General features: G+C 38.5%; 1 protein-coding gene across 20 annotated transcripts in view; it reads right to left on the bottom strand.

Moving 5' to 3' along the window:
• TENM3 (teneurin transmembrane protein 3) overlaps nucleotides 1-24919 on the bottom strand; it is a 2583558-nt gene that overhangs the window by 84309 nt on the left and 2474330 nt on the right. For 15 of the 20 annotated variants that reach the window (XM_021076354.1, XM_021076353.1, XM_021076364.1 and 12 more), the window contains 2 exons: nucleotides 2411-2437; nucleotides 816-836 (listed from right to left, as the gene is read on the bottom strand). The exons of 3 other annotated variants lie outside the window; for them this stretch is intronic. In XM_021076354.1, the coding sequence (XP_020932013.1) occupies nucleotides 816-836; nucleotides 2411-2437 (48 nt within the window). The remainder of the gene's footprint in view (nucleotides 1-815; nucleotides 837-2410; nucleotides 2438-24919) is intronic. 2 more of the 20 variants (XM_021076363.1, XM_021076366.1) reach the window with 2 other exon arrangements.

Raw genomic sequence — 24919 nt, 5'->3', positions numbered from 1 at the left:
CCTTTCAAAACAGCACAAATACTGTAATTGCACATGGATCGAAACAGCAACATTATCTAAGGAATCTAATTCTTATCCAAGTGGCATCTTTGATTGGCCTGACCCTTGAGACACCACTTACCTGTGCAGGACAGAAATATCTGCAACGATCCACTAAATGGCTGCAGGCCAGACAAAATTAATTTTTTTTTTCTTTTAGCAAAGCAACAAGGTTGATGGTAAGGTGTGAAAAAATCGTCTCAGCAAGATAATTTCCGGGTCCCTAGAATAGATTTTTCATTGTTGTAAACATTCCTGGTCACTGGTTGGGACATGCCTTCTTAAAAGTACCTTGTTGCTTTCACAAATTCCCTCTCAAGTCAAAAAGCCATGAACATGGGTATGAGGATATGAATGATGTCAAAAGAGAATGTTAATTTTATCTGGCCTCAGAGTTGCCGTATATTCATGTGAAATTACAGTGCATTAAATAATTGCACAAAGTATAGGCCAGTATTAATGACTATACTTTATGCCAAGAGTACATTCCTTGTCACAGAATAAGCAAAGCCCAGGAGGTAGTGAAGCAGCTTAGCATCTATTCTAACAAACATTAGGATTCAGGCTGCATACGGATGGGACAGAACCGACAGGATTTCCAACTAAATGTAATAGCTGTGCATATTTGATTACTTAGGACGGACAAAATGAAATACCATAAGGACCACAGTAAAACATCGATAGACTGAACAAAAACACGGTAGTGACGTGCTTCAAGACAAGAGAGCGAAGAGTGATATTTTGTGACAATCTCCCTAAAGCTTTTATGCTGTTACCTTTATATCCTATCTTGTCTGCTTTTATGGGCAAGGAGGGAAAATTTGGGAAACAATTAAAATAATTTCATATATCCGAAATCTATAATTGTTTCAGTCTAACATGACAATTTAAAAAAAAAAAACAAATTTTGCCACTTCCTACTCATGATAACTGGCATGCAGCCAACATGATCTGTTTATGAGGATGACACTTGGGTAGAGTCTGGTGTTCTTGTCTATGAGTGTGACATGACACTGACAGAAACGAGACTATAAATGCTCTAAAACTGCAAGAATCTTTGGCTATTAATCAGATCTTTTTGGATAGAATTATTAACTTGGGGGAAAATATATCAGTAAAAATACCTGCTCTGGCAGCTGGGGTTTGGGGTATAGCTTCTCATAATTAGAACTCTGCTCTGGTTTCGGTGACAAAATTTAAGGGAACAATCTGTTTAAAGAGGTTTAGCGTAAGTCTGTCTTAAAAGAATTATTCATATATTGGCTTCCCCTCCTCCACTGAGGAACCTGATCTCAAAGAGACTTCCTGTCTCCTAAGATTAGAGTTAACAGGAGGAAGAGTATTTTGACAGTCTCTTGTGCCGGGTGTAATGAAATGATACTTATGGATCCCATCAGGTCACGATGTGATTAATTTTGCTGCTTCTTTTCTTTTAGACAATTACTGTCTGTATTTATGGCTTATTCAATACATAGAAGGTGAATTTTCCTCATGGATATTTTGTTTTGTTTTTAACAAAGAGAAAGATTTAATTGCCCCATTGACAGCAAGGTGCAGCAGCTGACTGCATGCACACAAGAGTTATTACATGAAAGCCTGGATATTGCCATGAATATTTTCATATTCTAATGAAAAGCACGAACAAGGAATAAAAAAATAGGTAATCTGAGGAGAAAGGGAAGGGGACGTTTCTCTTCTGAAAATATGATTTTCACTTCTTTCTATGGTAACTGAAGACACAGAATCTGCTGTTTTCTGCTGAGTGGTGTTGTCATTTCTGTTTTCTAGAATGTACCGTATTTTGCAGGTTTTTTAGAAAAATCACAAAACATAAATTATGATATCACATATATTTTGAAACATTGAGAAAAAGCCAAAGAAGTTTCCATATGAGGATAAATGAGATTTCTTTCAACATATGTTAACCAGAATCTTCTTTAGATTGACAATTTCTTATTCTGTGATAAGAGAGTGAGCATTTGTGATTCCTGGATTTAGAAGTTAAAGCTTATGAGCTGAATGGCAAACAATGAAGATCTCAAAGCAACCCTCTCCACCCCGAACAAAAACAACAACAAGCCATAAACAAAAAACAGCAAATATACTGTTATCTTCAGTTTTTGGTTGCAGTGAAAACTAATGCTTTTACAAAGGAATGAAATCTGTGATAACCCAAAAGTATAAATATGAGACACAGACATTTAAGTCTTAATACTTTAAATCCAAAGGATTTCACTTAATGTAAGCCTAATTTATAATTTACAAAAATATGCAAGAAAAACAGTCTATTTTCATACCTAGTGCAATCTAATACATGGTTCTAGAGAGATATTATATGGAGATATGTCAACAAAGAGCAAGTATACAGTACCTTTAACTATCTTATCCAAATAGTGAGCTTGGGAAATTAAAAAGGAAAAAAGAACAGACAGACATTTCAGAAGTGTCACATGGGACAAGGAAATTTTCAGAATTTACATGCAAATTGAGCAGCTGCAGCTGACATAAGACTCACATCACAGGACAGAGATGCACTTTATATCTTCTAAAAAATGCAATATATTCACGTTTTAGCAAATGCAGTCATGATTCCAGCAAATACTCAGCGTTTTCAAGGAAACGTAAACAGGTCAACTAACACTCCCTTTTGCATATGATGTGGAATATGGGCCCTAACCCTTCTTGAGACTATCCCTTCACAGCTAAACAGAATAAATGGAATTAAATTTGGAAATTTACAACTCTGAAATCTATAAATAATCAAACTTTTTTTGGGTGGGGGGTGAGAAAATAGTTCTATTTTTTTCAGGTTGTTTTGAACAAAGTAGTTTCATAAGGGTTACACAGTGGAAGGGCAGAAGGAATATACAGAAGTCCTGGAAGAATCATTTACGTATGTTCAGATGCTGTCTTTCTTTAATCTGCGAGATAAACCCACAGAAGTTCTATTTCATTCACCTTCTCTTTTGAGTTACTCGCATATTTAGAAATAATCAGACTTTTGTTAATAATGATGCAAAATATAAAGGAACTGAGAATCCTTGAGCAAACTTAATACAGTATTATGAAAAAGATATGTGCAAGTTCTGTAACATGGATACCTAGCAGCCCTTGACTCTGTCAGGGGGCTACGATGTATCAAGATGTATCACATACCTAGTCAGGTAGGAAAGAAGGACTGCTCTGAGATCTTGTTTCTTTTCAGGATTCCTACAGGAATTGGGCTCCGTTTCTCACAAAAGCTTTGCAGGAACAGTCAGGATTAAGACAAGTCTTTTACTGTACCTGTCCATTTAATCTTTCATGAGGTTACAATTAGCCTACACCTTTCCTCTTCCCTCAGTGGAGAGATCTAATATATTCTTCATAAGCCTCAAATCTTCTTGCTTTGTCAAAATTCATACATCTTTAATGATCTCAAATTGCTTTTCAAAGATGCTTATGTTGATTATTTTTCATTACTGACATATGCAAGTGGTAGTAGAACTCACCAGAATGATTTAAACTATAACTTTCAGTTGAGCTACTCAAGTCTGGGAGTTCTGTCACATGCGTAAACAAGACCGTAAATGGTTTAGGCGCATCTGTACCGTGTCTATAAAAGGATTCTTCGCTTGGCCACAGGATTCCATTAGATGCTTCTGAACGGCATTTACAAATAAGCATGTTTATAGCTAATTGACAATATATTGCAGGGGAAATTAAGGCGAAAAAGAAAGAGCGTCAGGCACTATCATGAAATTCTAATTTCATTAAAAATTCTGTTTGCAAATATTAAAATAAAAACACATAATTGTATAATATCATTCATACTATTTCTCAATAATTCCTTCTGAACATTATATAATATAGTAGAGTCCCATGACAGCTCAGTTGATATTGAGGATAAACAAAGTGCCATTAAACACTGTGGAGTTTCTGGTTCAGATAGGGCAGTATTTCTGAGGGAATTCTTAGTTTATGAAAATTTATAACACTGATCCGAGTTGGAGAATAAGCCTCGGCTTTTATATCAGGTCCACTACAGTTAATGCAACCAAAATAAGGAATGCAATTAATTCTGATCTAGAGTAGTAGTTTTAAAGGTGAACTAAAATAGAATCCAGCCAATCTCATTATTTTAACAAACAGAATCAATTATGCAAAACAGTATATTGATTACAGGTAAAGGCAGGTTTGTCATTGGGTCAAGAGAACATCAAAAGTGGAGCTGAAATGAGAAAACACTTTAAAAATACACAGTAGGTCAAAATTTACACAGCACTTTAAATATTACAAATATTTAAAACATACTTAGTAAAAAGTTTTAAAACCAACCATAAGAAAAATATCTGTACTGAGAAAATGATACCAAGATTTGTTATTTGCATTTTATATCATAGGGCCTAACTGTGAAGCTGAGAGCTTAAAACTAAGAGAAGGAGGGAATAAACTACCACCTATATTTTGGCCTCAAAGAGTAAAATTTTTGACAATACCACAAAAGCCTGGCTCCAAACAACAAAGAAGTTAAAAGGAAATGTCAATACAGGAGGTTCAAATAATCATTCAAAATAATTGCAATGATGAAAACATCATCATATAAGCTACTACAGAAAATAATAAGAAAAATGCAGGCATGTTGTAAGAAGCCATTAGGAACAATAATCGTAAAAAATAATACAGTATATTTAAAAATTAATATACCTAACAATTGCTGAAGTGTACATTAAGTTGCAAAAAAATTACTTTGAAAATGAACAAGTGTGTTCTGACACAAAAAGAAAGTCCTTCTTACGAGATCTAGTCAGAAGTTTTAAATTTGTTTTATAGAAGAAAACTGATAAATAGGAGTGCTAGACACATAAAATGGAGCCCTTTAAAATTCTCCAGTAAAATGCTGTATTCATAAAACACTTTCCCTGGAGTTTCAATTATTTATCTTTTAAGAAGATCCATGTGGGACACAGAGGGTGAGTATTACCGCATTTCCTGTAAGACAGGGGTTCTTAATCTTTTTGGGGTCTCAGATCTCTGAGGAAAGTGGTGAGAGTTACAGATTCTGGCCCCTGCCCTCACCAAAGGCACACATGCTCACAAACACAAAATGCTGCTTATTATTGCAGCTTTTCCATGAGCTCTGGTTCCATAACTTGCAGATTACGAACACTTGGCTGATGTATTAATGATTCCCAAATTTCTAGCTCTGCTTTATAGCATTCTCTCATTTAATCTTCACCACAACCCTATAATGTAAATACAGTTGACACAGTAAATACAGATGAAGAAAGCAGGAGAGACACATTTTGTGCAAGGGCACAGGTAGCTGTCTAGGCTGTCTGGCTCTAGAGCTTGCTCTTAACCACTGTCATAATGTCTCTTCTTGGACATTTAGAAACAAATTAATTTTTTTTTTTTTGGTAGAAGAAATGGATGAAGAAAGCTCAGACGTACTGCACGCTCATTCCTGACCTAACGTGAATTTAAGCAGATACTTGAGTTTCCCAAAGCCATATCATCTTTTTGATATCTTCTATATGGCTTCCCTAAGAAAGTGCCAGGTGGATCTACCTTAAATGGCAGAAAACAGGTGAGTGTCTTTATGAGCCAGGGCTAATCTTGGCCTTAACTGTCTCTCATTCAAAATGAATTCCAATACACAGTCATTCCTGGAACATGACAAAGGAAACAGTTGCTCAGTTTAAGCCCATACATTGGAATTCCGTGGTCTTCTTGCTGGTACAGGTGTCCAGGGGCTCACTGAAATTTGAGCTGGAAGACAGGTCTGCCTCATCAAAAGAATTGTTATTCTGTGATTAGCTCATAAACCTCTGAATTCACCAAAGCAAATGAAGAAGACTGCATCCTTCTCACACATTCCCCTCTGAGTACTTTTTTTAAAAAAGCATTCTTCCTCTTTCCAAAGTCCCTATTTACCATATTTCCCCCTTTACATTTGGGGAAGATAGGTGGAGGTGAACACAAAATGATTTGCTCAGGTCCATACTCCTTAGTAATGGACCTGGATTCTAAGGCCCTGTGGGTAGGAGCCTGCTCATATATAGTCTTCTTGTATCTTTTTTTTTTTTAAATTCCCAACATGGACAGTAGGGAGGAAGACCATCCTTTCAGAAATTCTACCTGCATTTTGTTGTCTCCTTTGCTTATCTATCAAAACTGTGGTCCTCTCTCTTCCTTTCATTTCTTCTAGTTCACTGATTCTTCCTATTTTCCCTCTGAATACCTCTCATTGGGTGAAGTCTAGGAGTATAAACACCAGGCTAAATGTGAAAGGAGAAAAAAAGAATCCAGAACTAGCTGTGATCAGTTCATTTTAGTTAAGAGCTTTTAAAAGATTCCATGAAAACACCGGGCTTCCATGATACAAAGACATATGTGACAATGTGTACATCTTCCTCGTTAAGAGATGTAAACTTCATGGTCATGCTAATCACTATATTTCCATTGCCTGGCTCATAAGGGATTCTTAATATCTGCTGAATAAAATGATTAAATGTGCTTCTTACGGTGCGCCTACTATGTCCTACATGCATTTGCAGCTTTGGAAGAAATTCTATGAACAACACACAAGCTATCTTTTGAGAAAGAAGTGTATGAGTGCAATACCTCATTGACAATATCCTTCCCCTCTCCTTCGTCCATCTGGTCCTCTTCCCTTGCTCAATCCATCTATCCTAATTGTATACAGCGGCATTAACAATAACTAGCATTGACTGACTATTACTATGTGCTGAAAATGATGCTAAGCATTTTACACAAACCGGCTCATTTAATTTTCACCACCCACCCGAGGTGGTAAGAGGTACTTTTATTATCTTCCCTACTTCACAAATGAGGAAACTGAGGCACAGGAAATTACTTAACTTCTTCAAGGTCAAAATGCTAGCAAGTGGTGCAAATTCCCAACCAGGCAGTCTGAGACCGAAGTCTATACACTTAACAAAGAAGCTCTACGTACAACACAGAAGATGCAGAACTGTGTACCCACATAAGGTAGACCAGAAGCATCTTCTGTTTTTGGATTGGTCAATAAATTTCCTTGTATGAACAAAATAAGGTGAAAACAGGTAGAACTCCTTAATTCAGTGTTGACAATTAGAGGGAGAAACCGGGAAGGAAGATTAAAATTGAAATAATTTCAAACATTCATCTCTGGACACAGCCTCATAAACAAGGGTATTTGACATAAAGAAAGCTTTACGATAAGAACTGCTGGAACCTGTTCTAAGAATCCGAAGTTTGGAAAACCAACTGGCAGGATATTAAGACTGAGGGATATCATCAGGAGAAATTAAAACTAGGGAGTTTGAAAGAATCAAAGAACAGAAGCAGTTCAGTTGATGTCCGCTGTAGAAGAAATAACTGCTGAGTGATAGTTCCAAAGAAGACTACTCATTTAAAAAAAGGTCAGAGGAGTTCCCATCATGGCTCAGTGGAAATGAATCTGACTAGCCCCTGAGTACGAAGCTTTGATCCCTGGCCTCACTCAGTGGGTTAAGGATCTGGAGTTGCTGTGAACTGTGGTGTAGGTCACAGATGTGGCTCAGATCTGGTGTTGCTGTGGCTGTGGTGTAGGCTGGTGGCTACAGCTCCGAGTTGACCCCTCACCCAGGAACCTCCATATGCTGTGGGTGCAGCCCTAAAAAGACGAAGAAAGGAAAGAAGGAAGGAAGATGTCAGAGGAGTACATGTGCTTGTTTGGGGGAGGAATTGGGATATTCCGAGGTCTTCATGGAATAAGATTAATTCCAAATTTGCTTTCCTTTTACTGTCCAACTGATTCTTTCAAACACAGAGAGGAAACAAAGGTGAACCAAGTTGGTTCTATCTACATTAGGCAGTTCACCAGGGAAAAATACAAATAGTTTGGCTGTGTATACACAGTTGCTGATGTGTATAGTTATGATCTATTCATACTGTTTCTGCTCTCGACAATGTGCTTGGGTTAGAGCATATTAAATAGTAAAGTATTTTCACTGGGCTATTGAATTCACTCCTGGGTATTGCCTAGACACAGTCAAATAACACAGAATTTAGAATGCTGGAAATATTTCTCAGTTTAATTACAACAATAAAATCTTAGGGGCCCATCTCTGAAAGAGAATAATTCAATCAGATGAGTGCATAATAAAACACAGACATATTCTTCACCATGGCAAACACTGTGAGGTCCTTGGAGGCGAGGACGAATTTTTATTTGGCATTGTGTGTTTCATAATACTTTATAACAGACTTTAAAAAAATGATTCACATTAGTATCTCATTAAAGTTGTAAGTATGTATCATTCTTTGATTATGCATGTGCCAGTTCCTGTAGGATGAGAGAAGAGCTACAGTCTGCAAATAAGTACATATTAAATCCATTTATTCCAATCAAAAACTGTTTAAATCAGTGGGCAAGCTGCATACCCATTGATTTGATGGTCGTTAATTGGTAAGCACTTCACTGTTCTATTACTGATTACTCTGTCATAAAGGATTATGACACTGACATAATTTTAAACGCTGTAAACCAATTTACTCAGGCCCCTCAAAAACATGTCCTTCCTCACCATAGAATTCTCATTCTGAGACTGGGCTAAAACACTACAAATATTTTACCCTATTTAGGAGAGTCAATTACTTTGAATTTTAACAACTAGCAAGTGAGCTTTAACAACTGGGTTGTGCCAGTAAAGAATATGTGTGTGTGTGTGTGCGCGCGCGTGTATGCGCACATACATGCGTGCACATGTGCTGGAAAGAGCTTTTGCTCCCCTCCAATTGGCAGCACATTTTCAAAAATCTGCTTCAAATAAATTGTTTTTGAAAGTTTGCATATTTCATGTTTTAGAGATTGGAAATTTGCTTAAAAAATTATCTGTATAATACATTGCTTCTTGTATGCACCTACCCAAGCAAAATACCATACTTCAGTATGGAATACTATTTATACTAAGACATTCCAAAAGAGTGAAATAATATTTTTCCTGATTTAAATCTGCCCAGGAAAAAAAATCTAGATTTTATGGAAAAGGTGCTTTGAGATAAATGAAATCCTATCAAGTCAGAGCTGCTGAAAAAGTGCCAGGATAAGCTGCAGAACTTTGTACAGACAACTGGGAGAATAATATTTGGTATTTTCCTTCAGTTTAGAATTTCATGCCTTCCTGTCGACTACATCTCCATAATGGAAGCAACACTGGAGCAGCCAGAATGCCGACAGCATGCTCGCTGATGCTGGCATGCGCACAGCCTATGAAAGGGATGACTATTGTTTGGCGTGTGTTACATGAGTTTTGCGGTATTCTCTGCACATGGCGTCATTCCACCTACTGGCCCACATACATAAACATGAAGTAACACATGTCTCCGTCAGATTTTTACTTCTTGTTTGAGTTCAGGGAATGACACAAGCAAAACCACATTTTCCTACGATTTCCTAGATTTTAAAAAATCAGGTATATTTTAGTATCCCGATTTGGGAACTAAGTTATCCACAAAACAGACCGTTCTTCACATTAATAAATGAAAATTAGGATGTACATACCACTTTAGGCTAAATAAATATTCAGATCTTTAAAATTCTGATACAAGGAACTAAGTCATAGCCATTACCAAAGTGGTGTCTGTGTAGTATTGACAAGCCTTGTGGAGGGAAACCATAAAAATAATCCACCCATTTGGTCAATATCAATGAGCATAATTTCTTGTGTACCATCATTACTTTTGTCTATTCATAAAATTTAAGAAAATTTATAGAAAAAGGTATGAATTAGCATGTAAGATATACTGGCTCTTTCTTTTGTCTTTTTTTTTTTTAAACTATATCAGGAAAAATAACAAAGTTAAACAATCCATTTAACTTACTGAAGAAAAAACTATAACTTATTTGGGGAAATTGTAAAAAAAAAAATCACCTTTTCAAAGGTGATTTACGCAAAGAGTATTTTTTCTTTATTTGTGGGCAAGAAGGAGTGTGTACAGATGTCTGCCACTTGTATTTTGGGTACTGAACTTTTCTGTGACTTTTTTCATGAGCTGATGCTGATTATACCTACTCATTTTCTATGAGTTTTCCAGTGGTCAACATCTGTACATAGCATTCAGCCTACTGATTTCAGCTGACAAGAAAAATAAACTGGAAATAAATTAAAATTTTAAAAGTGTGTAGCATTTTCAATAGTTTACAACCTTCTTAAATCCTCTACAATAGAAACTAATTTTTCCTGAACTGTTTTTTGTTGCTGCAATTGTTATTTTTATTTTAGCAAGCTATGGATCCTGCTATCAGCTATAATTCAAATTTTCCTGACTAAAAAAGTGACATTTTAATATTGATGCATCACTGACATCATAATTACTGCATCTGTTTCTATGACAATTCAATTTTATGTGACAGGTATATAGATTTTTTTTCTCTTTATCGTGGAAAAATTTAACTTTCACCTATTCCACTATATGCATACATACTAGAACAATTAAACAGGAGACAGCTTTGTCTAGTGCTTAAGGGGATCAGGTTGGGAATGGTTCATGTGGATTTGGGTTCTAATTACTGTTAGTTACTGGCTGTGCATCCACAGAAAAGTTACAGAACCTCTCTGAGCCTGGGTTCTGTCAACCGAGACTGTAACAGTATTTACTTGATAAGGCTGTTGTGAAAATTAAGCAAGAGAACTCTGCATTGTGCACATAGTAAGCACTTGATAAATAACAAGTACTATTAATTAACCTTTTTAAAAAAAGATTGTTTAAAACAGACAAAACCATGAAGTAATTGGTATCTTTTAAGAGACCATGTAGAAGAAAATAAATCTTGACTTTCAGCAAAGCATCCTGGGGCTACCAATGATCTCTTCATAAACCATGAGGTCCACCCTGCCCCCAAAACGCCAGGATAGGCCCCCTTATGTTCCACCTCCTCAAGATATATCCCCTTTAATAGGACTATTCTTCATATGAACAGGCTAGATCCCAAAGTGGGGACAACTCCACTTCTGTGTGAAGAATTTTTTTGTGTGCACAATTCCTGATCAAAATGTGATTCAGCGTTTGGGAATAAAGAACACATCACAGTGTGTCCTTATATATTTTGTGTTCCCTCATTAGTGATTTTATTTGAGCAATGTAAATAAGTATTTTCTAAAGGAGCATAAATAACCATATGATCTGCTCATAAATTCAGAAATACAAGTCGCTTTTATAGTAACTACTTGGGAACTAAGACATTTAAATATCCTATTCTACATGCACATTCCGATCCTTACACTGCAATTGTGCTGAAAAATTTTCATTCTACTTTTCATTACGGAATATACTGAGCAGACTTGACAGAATAAATATTGCTAACTTCTGTAGCAGAATGATATGAGTTTGTGTATTGCCATTCCTAAATGCAGGAAGAAACCCACGCTGGCTGGGCTGGGAAAAGTGTTCGCAATAAGCTATGGTTTTGACTGTGGGTGCCATGCTGTTACAGCCAATTCTAATTGCCCATGGAGGCTTTTATTACATGGCTTGTACCTACACTGGTCACAATTCAGAGAATAATGCTTTGGGGGGCAGGAAAGAGTTAGGGTGTGTGCAATCACCACAGAGATGGTTTTCTCTTGGCCTTTTATAACAGTTATATGGTGGGGTTTTTTTTCCCCCTTGCATATGCCAATGTATTTGGAATGGGTTACTCACATGCATAATAATCACTACTGGGGACTCATCTTAAAAGCCAAGAGTTGAAGTGTATGTGAAAAGCATTATTTTACACTTCATTGTTCATGTGGGGACTAATTAATGAATACCTAACGCCATTAATTCACAATTAGATCACTTATGTTTAACCACATGCTTTCTGTGCATACATATATAAATATTAATTTTGGATAGCATGATAATCGTTCAGCCCCATAACAATTAAACAGCTGTAACCTGTCTCATATGTTAAGTGATGGAGCTGCAGGCAAGCTCCATAAGCAGATGGTCTTACCCACCCATGCTTAATGTTAAAGACTTTTTAAAAAAAGAGGTGTTGACAAATCAGAACAAGGAGGCATAGTTTTAATGCAAATCGGCCCATTTGCAATGGAGATTATCCTAAAAACTAATTTGGTGTATAGGAAAAAATTAAGCTCTGTTGTTAAAGAAAGACATTATATTCCATTTGGATATAGCAGATTCCCCACCAACATAATTATTTACTAATTTCATTCAACCAACAGGGTTTAATGGAAACGCAGCTGGCAAAGTATTCATATTTATGGACCTCCTTTGACTGCTCCTTAATTTATCCAAGGCTCATGTCTGTTAAACCCCAGAAATAATAGCCATATTTCAGGCAGCTGTTTTCCAGCTTCACTAAAGAGGCACTCAAAGAGGAGAGGGTCAATGAACCTATCATGAAGAAGAGCAATAGAAAAAAATTGGCCCTCGTCACACCATAATCTGTGAAAATAATATGTTAAATATGAAGAGGGAGAAAGGCCATGGCTTTTGCACAGAAAAACACGGTCACCAAACTTGTACTTTAAAAACGGGTAGGTGGAAAAGGAATGGTTTTAAGATGAAAAGAGGTTATTTTCCCTTTGTCACATTCAAGAAACAATCAAGATAAATTCTGTCATTGAAAGGATACTAAGGTTCCATGGCAGGAAGGAATAAGCACATTCCTTAAAATTGTGGGCTTAATTCTTCCACACTTACGTTGAACTATATGCAGAGTTCTGAGTTTTACAAAACATTTTATGGCTGTACCCGTGGCATATGGAGGTTCCTGGGCCAGGGATCAAATATGAACCGAAGCTGAGACTTATGCCACAGCTTGTGGCAACACCGGATCCTTAACCCATTGAGAAAGGCCAGGGGTTGAACATGCATTCCCATGGACACTATGTCGTGTTCTTAACCTGCTGAGCCACAATAGGAACTCCCAAAGCTTTGATTTTTTATTTACTCCATTAGGGTAATAAGGATCTCGGCAGATAATGAAAATTACTTGAGACCTACATGAACATTTTCACTAGCTGGCCAACAGTCCTTGGTTACCCGGCTTGAGTTTTGGGAAGAATGTGACATATTTATAATCTGGCACTTGTTATAATCTTTCTCTTCCTTGCTAATACTGTGAAATAGCTGATAATATTATTTTGTACCCGGTTTCCCTCCCAAAAGCCTTGGACCTAAACTTCTCCATAAAAGGCTTCTGGTGAACTTGGTAAGAATTAAAAGGAGCATCTTTCATCTTTATTTCTGGTTAAATTGTATATCCAGTCAACTGAACTTTAAAGCCTCCTCTACACTAAATCTGGTGGAAATTAAGGTCTTAGATGATTTTTAAAAGTCAATGAGGTGCTCCAAATTGAAAAAGATATCCGAGTATATTAGTAAAGAAACACAATGGCAGGCTTTTAAGAAAACAATATAATACAAATTTAACATATAACTTAACTGAGTTTTATTCAGATTTTTAAAACTATGGCAAATAACATTTTATTTATTTATTTATTTATTTATTTATTTTTTGTCTTTTGTCTTTTTTTTTTTTTTGTCTTTTGTTGTTGTTGTTGTTGCTATTTCTTGGGCTGCTCCCGTGGCATATGGAGTTTCCCAGGCTAGGGGTTGAATCGGAGCTGTAGCCACCAGCCTACGCCAGAGCCACAGCAACGCAGGATCCGAGCCGCGTCTGCAACCTACACCACAGCTCACGGCAACGCCGGATCGTTAACCCACTGAGCAAGGGCAGGGACCGAAGCCACAACCTCATGGTTCCTAGTCGGATTCGTTAACCACTGCGCCACGACGGGAACTCCAAATAACATTTTAATTCCAAGAAACAGATTCAGAAATTTCCTTGGGATAATTATAATTTATAAATTGTTTCCCTAAGATACAGAGGAGTTACACAGTAAATTATTTTGAGAGGCTTAAAAAACTAGGTAGAAAACCACGAAGTTCATGGTGGGAAATAAACACAACATTGTAAGAAAGAAAAGAACCAGGTTTATCAAGCTTAAGGAAATCAGCACATAAATGATCATAAAAACAGAAATAATCATTATTTTCTTATGTACTGTTCCTATGAGAGAAAACTGACAGTGGATTTAACCCTCTTTCTTCTTTTTTTTTTTTTTTTCTGAATACACTTCCTCTAATGTCAGTGGGTCTTATAGTAGGCTGGATAGGAATAAAGTTAATTTCTAGTAGCTGTTGGGACTCAAGTTATATACCCCAGGAGGGAGATTGGAAGGAAAAATGTGTGCACAGATAACCACTGTAGGATAAAATTCTTTATCATGTGATACTCTAAGGTATGTCCAGCATATTCCTTCCAAAGACCTCAAAACCCCCATCCTCATAATCAGCCATGTCTAAATCACCTAAACAGAAAGCTCTATTGTTAAATCCAGATACATTCACCCACAGAACATTTACCTACATTCAGAGTCGAGTTTGAGAAGTCCTTAAACCTGCCCCTCCTCCAAAGTACGGAACACAGGTAACATTTCCCAAAACTACGCAACTGTCACTGAAATTTACCTCTCAGGAGCACTGCTGCCTTGTGATTTCAGAGTCTCAGCTTTAGGCTGCTGCCTCTCTGTTTAGTGAGGATAAATCACAGAGTGAAGAATTGGATGAGAAAAGGAGAACTCAAATGCCTGATGTCAATGCCAAAAGTTGCTCAGCTACATTTATTCTCAGGGGTAAGGAAACTGACACCTAAGGAAGTGAATCGTCAACACGATGGAAGAACATTTACCAGGATGGCTCTGGGGAACTACGGATGTTACTGAAGGTCACACAGCAAATCGCTAGCAAAAGTTATGTGAAGATTTGAATTCAGACTTTTCCCAGGATGTATCTGATTCGAGGATGTAATTCCAACAGGCTCTTGAGACAACATGTGACTTTCGTGGGCAGATGAACAAGCCAAGGAAGGAAGGGATGCTGCAAAGTTAAGGCTGAAAGGCACTTCACAGAAAGTTGGTGGAAGAGTCAAACTAATCACCCCTCTGGAGCTTTAGAGGATTGTCAAAGTTAGTAGAGATTCAGAATGATTCAAAAACCTGGATGGGAGTTCCTGTCTTTTGTGGCTCAGAGGTTAACGAACCTGACTAGCATCCATGAGGACGCACGTTCAATCCCCGGCCTCGCTCAGTGGGTTAAGGGTCCGGCATTGCTGTGAGCTGTGGTGTAGGTTGCAGACGTGGCTTGGGTCCTTTGTTGCTGTGGCTCTGGTGTAGGCCGGCGGCTACAGCTCTGATTGGACCCCTAGCCTGGGCACCTCCATATGGCATGGGTGAGGCCCTAAAAAGTCACACACACAAAATACCCCCAAAATCCCTGGGACATATGGTATTAAGACTTAAAGACTGGTCTTCAGGAGCTCTCTTGTGGCTCAGCTGGTTAAGGATCTGGCGTTGTTGTCACTACAGTGGTTCTGGTCACTGCTGTGGTGAGGGTTCTGCATGCCCAGGGGTGCCCCATCCCCCAAAGACTTAAAGACTAGTCCTTAAGACTAAAATATGATGGAAACACAAACTTACTAAAGTTTCACAGGTAGGCCTGTGAATTTATTTTTGTTGGTTGATTCCTCTTTGCCTCAAAGGTTATTGAGCACTGAGTGAAAAGATTCCTTTAGTTCAGATCTGCTATTTTTTGGCAGCACAGGTTGCAGCTAAATTCAGCCCATGGCTTTATGTCCTTTTATGTTGAAATTGGTACATGTAAAGAAAAGCAAACTAATACAGAACAATTTACATAGTGATGAGAAAAAAAAAAAAAACACTCAAAGGATAGAAAAATTAAAATCTCGACACCGAGAGCTAGTGACCATTGCCGTCAACGACAAGGCTCCCGTTATCCAAGCACTTCTTCATAAAAAGGAAACTAAATGTGATGTGGTTACATGGACTAGTAAAATAAACATGATCTCTGTGATCGTTTAAAAAATACTGAAACTGTGTAGAGAGCGCGACAGGGCTGACAACCTAGCGAAATAGGGCCTCCATTATTCAGAAAGGTCAGAGAAACTGGCTTTGCATTTTTAGAAGAGAGGAGATTAAGCGACCTCATTAAAAAAAATACCAATTCTGAGGGGATTACCGAGGATAAAGCACTGTATATAAAACTGTTAACTGAATAAATCAGACCAAAAGGAAAAAAAAAAATAATATTGAGAGGCCCCCAGTGGAGGTGAACGTCATCTCAAAGGACGAAAGAGACATCTAAAAATCAGCCTGGTTTGCACAACTTCATCTCCATGAGCCGCTCCGTGGGGCGGCTTTCCACACGGTTCTCGCAGGATTCGCTAACTGGGAGCTCATGGCAGGACGTATCTTAAGTGCTCCTTTTTTGCACACTTCATGGGAGGTTTTCTTTGTCTGGATGTTCACGGCCAACCGAGTCAGGTAAGGGGAATTGCCTCGCACCCACCTCCATGCCTCCTGAGCCCTATAACCCACCCTCCACCCGTGTGACAGATTTGCTCACACTGTTAGTGTGGTGGGAAGCGTGGGGGAGAAATCACTCTTAGAACCAGCACGCACTCCTGTTTCCCTGCCGGCTAATTCCTCTGCATGAGGATAAGACTCAGTAGAGAAGAACCCATACCGGTCCACTTTTTATTAATTCCAGTCCAAATACTCTAGCAACAAGAGCAGTGACAGTAAGAGACATCCCTACAGCGTTTGCTATGAGCCGGATAGCGTTCTAGGTGCATTTCTACCTGTCCTAAGTCACTTAATACTTCTGTCAACCCTATGGGGGAGCTACTCTTTTCATTTCCATTTTAGAGGTGAGGGAACTGAGGCATAGACAGTGTAAATGGTTTTCCCCAAATCACACAGCTGTCAAGTAACAGATCTGGGAACCAAGGCAGATCTAGGTTTGGAGGGATCTCAAAGAGATCTTTCTTTAAGAAAAAGAATACCAAATTATGAATATGAAATTAGGTACAAAGTGAGGAGTTATTTAGAATGAGAAAAAAACACAAAAAATTATAATTTTGAAGCTGGAAAACTCCATAAATATCAGAAAAATCGTAGAACGTTTTTATTTTTAAGTATATGACATGTCTCTAACAAACAATTTTTTTCTATAATTTTTAGGCTGTATTTACTTAGTCTCCTTATAAGTCAATGGTTTTATAATATTTCTTTATAGAAAGAATAATCCAGTCTTTCCTCAATGTGATTGTTTTTACTTTGTTTTGTTTTTGTTTGGTTTTCGGCCACAGCTGCAGCATGTGGAAGTTCCCAGGCCAGGGACGGAACCTGTACCACAGCAGTGACCTGAGCCACTGCAGTGACAATGCCAGATCCTTAACCTACTGTGCCATGAGAGAACACCTCAATGTGATTGTTTAATTTTTTTTTTTTTTTTGGCTTTTTAGGGCCGTACCCACGGCATGTGGAAGTTCCCAGACTAGGGGATGAATTGGAGCTGCAGCTACTAGCCTATGACACAGACACAGCCAGCCATGGCAATGCCTGATCCTTAACCCCCTGAGCGAGGCCAAGGATCAAATCTGCATCCTCACCAATGCTAGCTGGCTTCATTACCACTGAGCCACAATAGGAACTCCTAATGTGGTTTTCATTACCGACAATTTTAGAAAGTTTCATTTGGCTTCAACACGTTATTAGTAATGTCATGCAAATTTTTGTCACCACTGTCCAGTTTGGGAAGACTTCATTGTATAATAAACTAATCTTAAATACTCCATGAATTTATGACATTTATTAACCACTTTGCTCTGATGGCCCCATGTAATATCATGAGTTTGATAACATCATTGTCAATATCAGGACTTCATGTCATATAACCAGTAAATCATCTTTTTCTGGTATGTTCACATGATTCTGGGATACACTGGGATGCATAAGGCATGTGACTTCACACGCTGATGAACTCAATTTTGCAGTATTGCTGTAGACTTCTGCCTTAAAAATATGAGTTCTGATAAATTCTTCCCCAAAGAGAAAATTATGGTCAATTTTTAATCATATCAAATGCATTTTTTTTATTTTTTTTTTTTAGAGTGAAACATAGACATTAAATGGTCCAATAACAGTTCAATAACAATGCATTAAGGTCCATCATCAAAAATACTTCTGACCAGAGAAAACTTTGATTTTGATCAGGCATTTTACAACATATCTGATGACAGGAAGACTTTTCCACTGACTAGCTTCTGTTTCCATGCATTTTAAAACTTATTTCCACTCTGCTACCTGTTTACTTCTGGTGCAGGGCTCTGCAGGACAAATTTCTATCTTCCTGTAATCTCTGACCTGAACTTGGAGGTCTCGAGGTGAGTCTGTGGATGGCATGCATATTCTCTGATGGCTAGCAGTAACAACCACAGATGGCAATGATTTCACATCTCATAAATATATCCAATTACACTGAAACTAAATGCATATCGAGCTCAAATTTTCCTTAGCTGAATCTTCCGAGTGCCCAGAGCCACTCCAATGCCACCTTACACAAGGAACTGTGTGGTGGAGAGAAGCCTGGAGTGGAAAGAGACAAAGGTCCTAACTGACTTGCAACATATTTGTTGGACTTCAAAGCCCCTTCAGGGAGACAGAAGTCAAAGCCTCTGGCAAAGACAAGAATTACCTGATGCTTATCATCGCCTCACCTGTCTCACTGTAATGCCTCCTCCCCCACCTTGAGCAACCTGGCCTACTCCTTCCTGCCCCCCTACCAGGAGGTATGCGGCCCACTCCTCACCCCACCCCTAGAGGGGCAATGTAAGTTCCCAACCAACCAGCAAGTGTATCGGAAGATGCCATCTTTCCACAACCAATCAGCAGGTGCATTGTAAGATGTCCTCTCTCCCTGGGCTATAAAAACTGACAGGACCATGTGCTCCTCATAGGCTCTCCCTGATTGTCAGGAAGTCATCCCGCTGGTCTAGTCTCTTATCTCAATAAACTCCTCTCTCTTCACCTCACCATGCCAGAAAATTCTCCTTTCTGACGCATGTGCACAGACCACAACACACATGACCTTTAAATCCACGGTCCCCTTGTAAGATCCTAGAAGGGGACCTGTGCCATGAGGAGCCCTGATGCTTAAGCTTCCTCAGTTTCTCAGTAAAATTCCATCAGGGACCCAGATAGGTGGTCCTAGAGACTCCTTTCTTTACTACATGACACTGACAGATGTGAAGCCAAATGCCTCCCAGAGCAATCATTTGCAGGTGTAATGTAGTACCCTATATCCACTTGTTAAGGGGGGAATCATAAGTTCAAATAAAATGTAAAAAAGATAGTTTTGGAACTTTCATATTCTGTATTACCATGAATATGATTCCCAATTTGGGACCATTACAGAAGTCACAAAGAACATTGAGCTTGCCATCTAAGTGAGAGATTTATCAAAGAAGCAGTTGCCAAGGGGGAGGAGGAGGGAGTGAGATGGACTGGGAGTTTGGGGTTAGTAGATGCAAACCAGTGCAACTGGAGCGGATGAGCAATGAGATCCTGTTGTACAGCACAGGGAACTATATCACAAATGAGTGATGGAACATGATGAAGGATAACATGAGAAAAAGAATGCACGTGTGTGTGTGTGTGTGTGTGACTGAGTCACTTTGCTATACAGCAGAAATCGAGAGAACATTGTAAATCAACTATAATAAAAAAAAAGAGGTTATTTTTTCCCTCAAAATTGTCACCTATTTTTTAATTTCTCGGCTAAAATACCATTCTTTCACCATTATCCTGAGATAAGAATTAGAATATGAAGCGAAAGACATGTCCACACTGGCATCCTTTTGTCTTTCTTTTACCCCCATACTGTGAGTAGGTAACTCCCCAGCTGTGTGTATTTCATTTTCAACTTCTAATCTCTAGCACTCCAAAGCCCAGAGCAACTATGGTATTTATTAGAGGTATGCTGAATACTGTATGTCTAAGTTTTGTCTGAACAAACAAAGCACGTCTTTGTGATCATTAATGATCTTGTTTCCCAGTGTAGGAAAGAATTAGAATAAAAACAAATAGCCGGTCTTTTGTAGCTTAAAAGAATTAGGATTTCCCCTAGGCCAAATTTCCATTTGAATTGCCTGAAAGTACATGAAAATCAATGTAGCTCAATAAACAACTGTGTTTGAGAACTAACCAGAAGAAAAATATTACAATAGACTCTACCTGTCTTTCACACTGTGATTTTACAAAGCAACACCTCTCTCACCCCCATTCCAAACATATCAACTTCTTGTTAAGCCATAGCCATTCTGAGAGTAGGTCACATTTTACAACAATGAAATGGAATTTCATTAACTCTTTAAAGCAAATTCACTGGAGAGCTATTTTGTTTTACCCTTTTTTTTTTTTTTTGTCAGCATCCAAAACATTGTCTGGGTTGCACTTGGCCTCATTTATACTTAACGACGAAATAAAAACTGATTGAACAGTGTCTGCTAGGTACTTTAGCAAGTGATTTACATTCTCACATTTCACTGGATCCTAACAACCTTATGAGGTACATAATATTCATATACGAGGAAACATAATCAGAGAGGTTAAATCATTTGCTCATAGTCACAAGGAGTAGCAGCAAGGAGTCAAACTCTAAAAGCTCTTAAACATTAGACACTGCTTCAGAATCTCATATGATAGGTATTATTATAGTTACTTTACTTTTGGAAGAAAAAAACCAATTGAGGCTAAAAACAGTTAAGATCTAAGTTACAGTGAATAAATCACAAAACTGCTTGGAAAACATATCTTTTTAAAGATTTCTGAGCCTAAGCCATTTTCATGATATTACACTCCCTTGCATTAAGAAGTATTCAAATGTCACAGATGAGATGGTCAATAATTGATTAATGGTAAAGAAATGAGTATCGTAACAAATAAAATGTGACAGAGGCATGCAAATGTCGTAGGGGAAAAAAAACCAAAACAAGTTAAATCAAGTTGAGAATAAAAAGTGAACCCTATGCCTAAGTCTAATAATTTTTCACATAAAGCAGAAATTATCAATACATTCTCGAACTACAAGAACCCTCCAGGCATCCATGGAATTGGGACACTACTCAAGGGACTTAATGGAGTCAAAGAACTTAAACAACATTCCCCTCCAAAAACACTCCTTAAAGTGAGGCAGAGTGATGAATAATGATTTAGGTAGGTAGCGTAGAAACAAAGGCTTCTGGGAGTTCCCGTCATGGCGCAGTGGTTAACGAATCCGACTAGGAACCATGAGGTTGTGGGTTCGGTCCCTGCCCTTGCTCAGTGGGTTAACGATCCAGCATTGCTGTGAGCTGTGGTGTAGGTTGCAGACATGGCTCGGATCCTGAGTTACAGTGGCTATGGTGTAGGCCGGTGGCTACAGCTCCGATTGGACCCCTAGCCTGGGAACCTCCATATGCCGAGGGAGCGGCCCAAGAAATAGCAAAAAGACAAAAAAAAAAAAAAAAAAAAGAAACAAAGGCTTCAACATATTCTTTGATACCGTTGTTGACTAGTATCTATGATTTGGGAGTTCCAGGAAATAACATTCTCAGGCCTTGTTTTCTGTAGAAAGTACACCTGCTTTCCGTCTAGGTGGACCTTAATCTTTAATTCACCCCTTGGCTGACTTGGAATGAAGGAATGAGAGGAGTGGCCACTCCCAGTCTAGGTGAAAGAAGAACAATGTAGCCATAAAACTTATGGGCCATATCCATCTCTAAGACCTCTAGTGGATAAGGCCTGATATAGGTGACTGGACAAGGCCAATGGGAAAAAGGAACGATGTCTGGACCCCACGTTGGTACCACCTCCCTTAAGAAATAAAAACCTCCACAGAAAAATAGGAAGGGGGGGACTCTTCCTCTCCCTCCCAGTGTCTGTGCTGGGAGCTATTTGCTTTCCTGTAATAAAGACTTTTGCTTGCTTGCCACCTGTGTGTTTGTGAAGTTCGTTCTTCGGCCCTCTGAATAAGAAACCGGATTCCGCTAACATCTTTTGGGTATCAAAAGTAAAAAAAGAAAAAGCAAACCCCACGATGTTTCACACCTAAATAATTACTATATTGTTAATTTTTATTGGCATGGAGATTCAAAACTGGACGGGGGGGGGGGTGCTGCTCCAGGATTGAAATAGGTTTCCAACCTAAGGTTCTTCTTTATATCTAAGCAACTTGTAAACAACATAAGCCCATTTTTCTCCATTTGTGTCTGCAGGAAAATGGGAAATGCCCATCAATCTCCAGAAGATAATTCACCATCTATAGAAAGAGATCTGCACCTTCCTCACCTTCATAACAACCCTGAACCACCGTAGATAACAATCAGATGTGTTATTTATCTCTCCTCCCTCTCCCTTTCAGATCCTGTCTCATCTACAGCCTCCAGTGCTCTCAGATACAAACGGATGGCTGTAGGGACAAATTTTCTCCCATCAATTGCTAAAAAGAATATTTCCTGGGGGAAGGTACAGGTTAGTAATACTCAAATATTACTCAAAAATTTGGTACTTAGGAGTTATCATTGCCCAGGATATTTATTTATTTGTCTTTTTAGGGCTGCACCTGCAGCATATGGAAGTTCCCAGGTTGGGGTCAAATTGGAGCCATAGCTGCCAGCCTATGCCACAGCAATGCTAGATCCTTAACCCACTGAGTGAGGCCAGGGATCAAACCTGCATCCTTATGGATAGTAGTCTGGTGCATTATTGCTGAGGAACTCCCTGCCCAGGATATTTAGTTAGTGTTGCACTTTTATGGATTCTGCCTACAGATATTTGTTCAGTAGAGGCTGGCACGGTTTTGTGCTACTTCTCTGTCCTTCAGCCACAGGCTAATCAGATAGCAGTTGTCCCTTCTTTTCCTTAACAAGAAGAAAAGAGAGAGCCAAACCAGTTGAGTTGCCTTTGCATGGTTAGAGATTCTGGTTCCAGTCAAATACAGCAAATAGTGAACTTACTGACTTGAAACAAGTGTCTCCCAGTTCACAGGTTTGACCTTGATCTGCCTCAACTTGTCTGTAAAGAACTGTTTCAGAATACAGAAATAGCCATATACTATTCTAATTAGTCAACTATTGGAGTTTCCGCTGTGGTGCAATGGGATCAGCGGGGTCTCTGCAGCGCCAGGATGCAGGTTTGATCCCTGGCCTGGCACAGTGGGATAAAGGGTCTGGTGTTGCCACAGCTGCAGCAGAGGTTGCAACTGTGGCTTGGATCTGATCCCTGGCCTGGGAACTCCACATCCCTCAGGGTGGCCAAAAAAGAAAAAAAAAAAATCTAATTATGTCAACTATTATTTAGAAGCTAATTTTAATATTTCATATTTTAGAACTTGCTTCTGGATCCTCTAAACATTCTTTCCTATCTGAAGAAAAACACAGCTAAGGGCATGAGTATGAGAATCATTTGACCCCTTTATGGACAAAAGGTGACATTTTGATGGCCGAATATCTATACCAGTGCTGTTAGCACTGAACTACATCAGGAATCATTGTTTATGCTTATTTGCTGTGGAGCAATCATGTAAATTTATTTAGGAAAAGGTCTAACAATCATCAATCATAAATGAAAATGATATAGTCATTTTCATCATAGTACTGCTTGTCTTGTTTTTCTATCTGCACACATCACTTGTCAAAGTCTAACCCAAGAAAGGCGGCCTTGGGACAATGAATGCAAGAACGAATGTGCCGAATTCGCTGAACACACAATTCGTAAAGAGAGGACAATATGAACACGCTAATAAAAATATCAGGATGGAATCCCTTCAGGTAGTTGGGTACTCAGTGAATATTCTAAATTCATAAGCTATTTTACTATCAAAATGCTTACGGTTTTATGTAAGCATGAAGAGTTTATGAAGACAGTAAGATGACTCGTGAAGGATATTCTTTGCTTTCTGTTGGGAACTTTTGTTTGCTTCTAACTGTTTAATTTCTCCTCCATCTCTGTTTCAATTAACCTCCCTGTTTGTATTCAATGAGATGGCACATAATATAGAGAAAGGAAAAAAAAAAAGCCTTGCTGATTTATGAGTATTCTTTCATAAAGTGAAAGCTCCTTTCAGCCAGCCGCCTAAGTGTTGGAATTGAGAGGAAATGAACAGAACAGTAACTATCCTGAATGAGAAAACATACTGTCATTTCCTGGGCTGTTTAATCAGTGACTGACAAAGGCCTCCTTTTAAAGGGCTCATGAGATTTCATTGTGGACATACACACAGGTAGTAAGTAGACAGGGGAAAAGCAATGGGATCTTTGTACGCCCAAATTTGGAATAACTAGTTCTAACAGTATAAAAGAGCAAAACAATGATTTAAAGGTTCTTTACGTCTTTTAAAAGGTTCACCCGGAAGGCTTATTTTTAAGGCTTATTTTTAAATGTAGCAGGTCCTTTACTTCCACATTGTTATGTACACAGAGTATAAAAGCAACAAAAATAAAAGGAAACAATAGAACACGTAATTGTTCACGACCACAGCAAGACACACTACCTTATTAAAAAAAAAAATCCTGCTACTCACAAAAATCCCATTTGTTCTCAGACAACTGCAAAGTTTAAGAACAGCTCCTCTGAGGGAAACTAACCAAGTGCTACAACCAAGGTCAGTGATGATACCTATGGACTGATTTGTTTGGTGGCTCTTGGGTGGCAAGTTAAATCTGCATAGGGACAGTGGATAGTGTACCTCTTCGTTTTCCAAGCTGTATCTACATGTGTTGGTTGCAGGTGCTAGGGTACAAATAATCAAACAGACAACCTTTTCCCTTTGGCGTGAATCAGTTCACTTAGGATGGCGACGGTGGGGTCATAAAATATGACGGAGTATAATTACTGGCACATTTTTCCTGCCATGCCTCTAACATGGGGCATTCTGGGATGGGGGCATGGAACTTTTGGGTCATGGGGATGTCATGTTGTTTTCTGTTATGTCTGCATAA

Source organism: Sus scrofa, chromosome 15 (assembly GCF_000003025.6).
Source record: "Sus scrofa isolate TJ Tabasco breed Duroc chromosome 15, Sscrofa11.1, whole genome shotgun sequence".
In the NCBI taxonomy this organism is placed as follows: domain Eukaryota; kingdom Metazoa; phylum Chordata; class Mammalia; order Artiodactyla; family Suidae; genus Sus; species Sus scrofa.
This window is presented reverse-complemented; position numbering and strand designations above follow the sequence as displayed.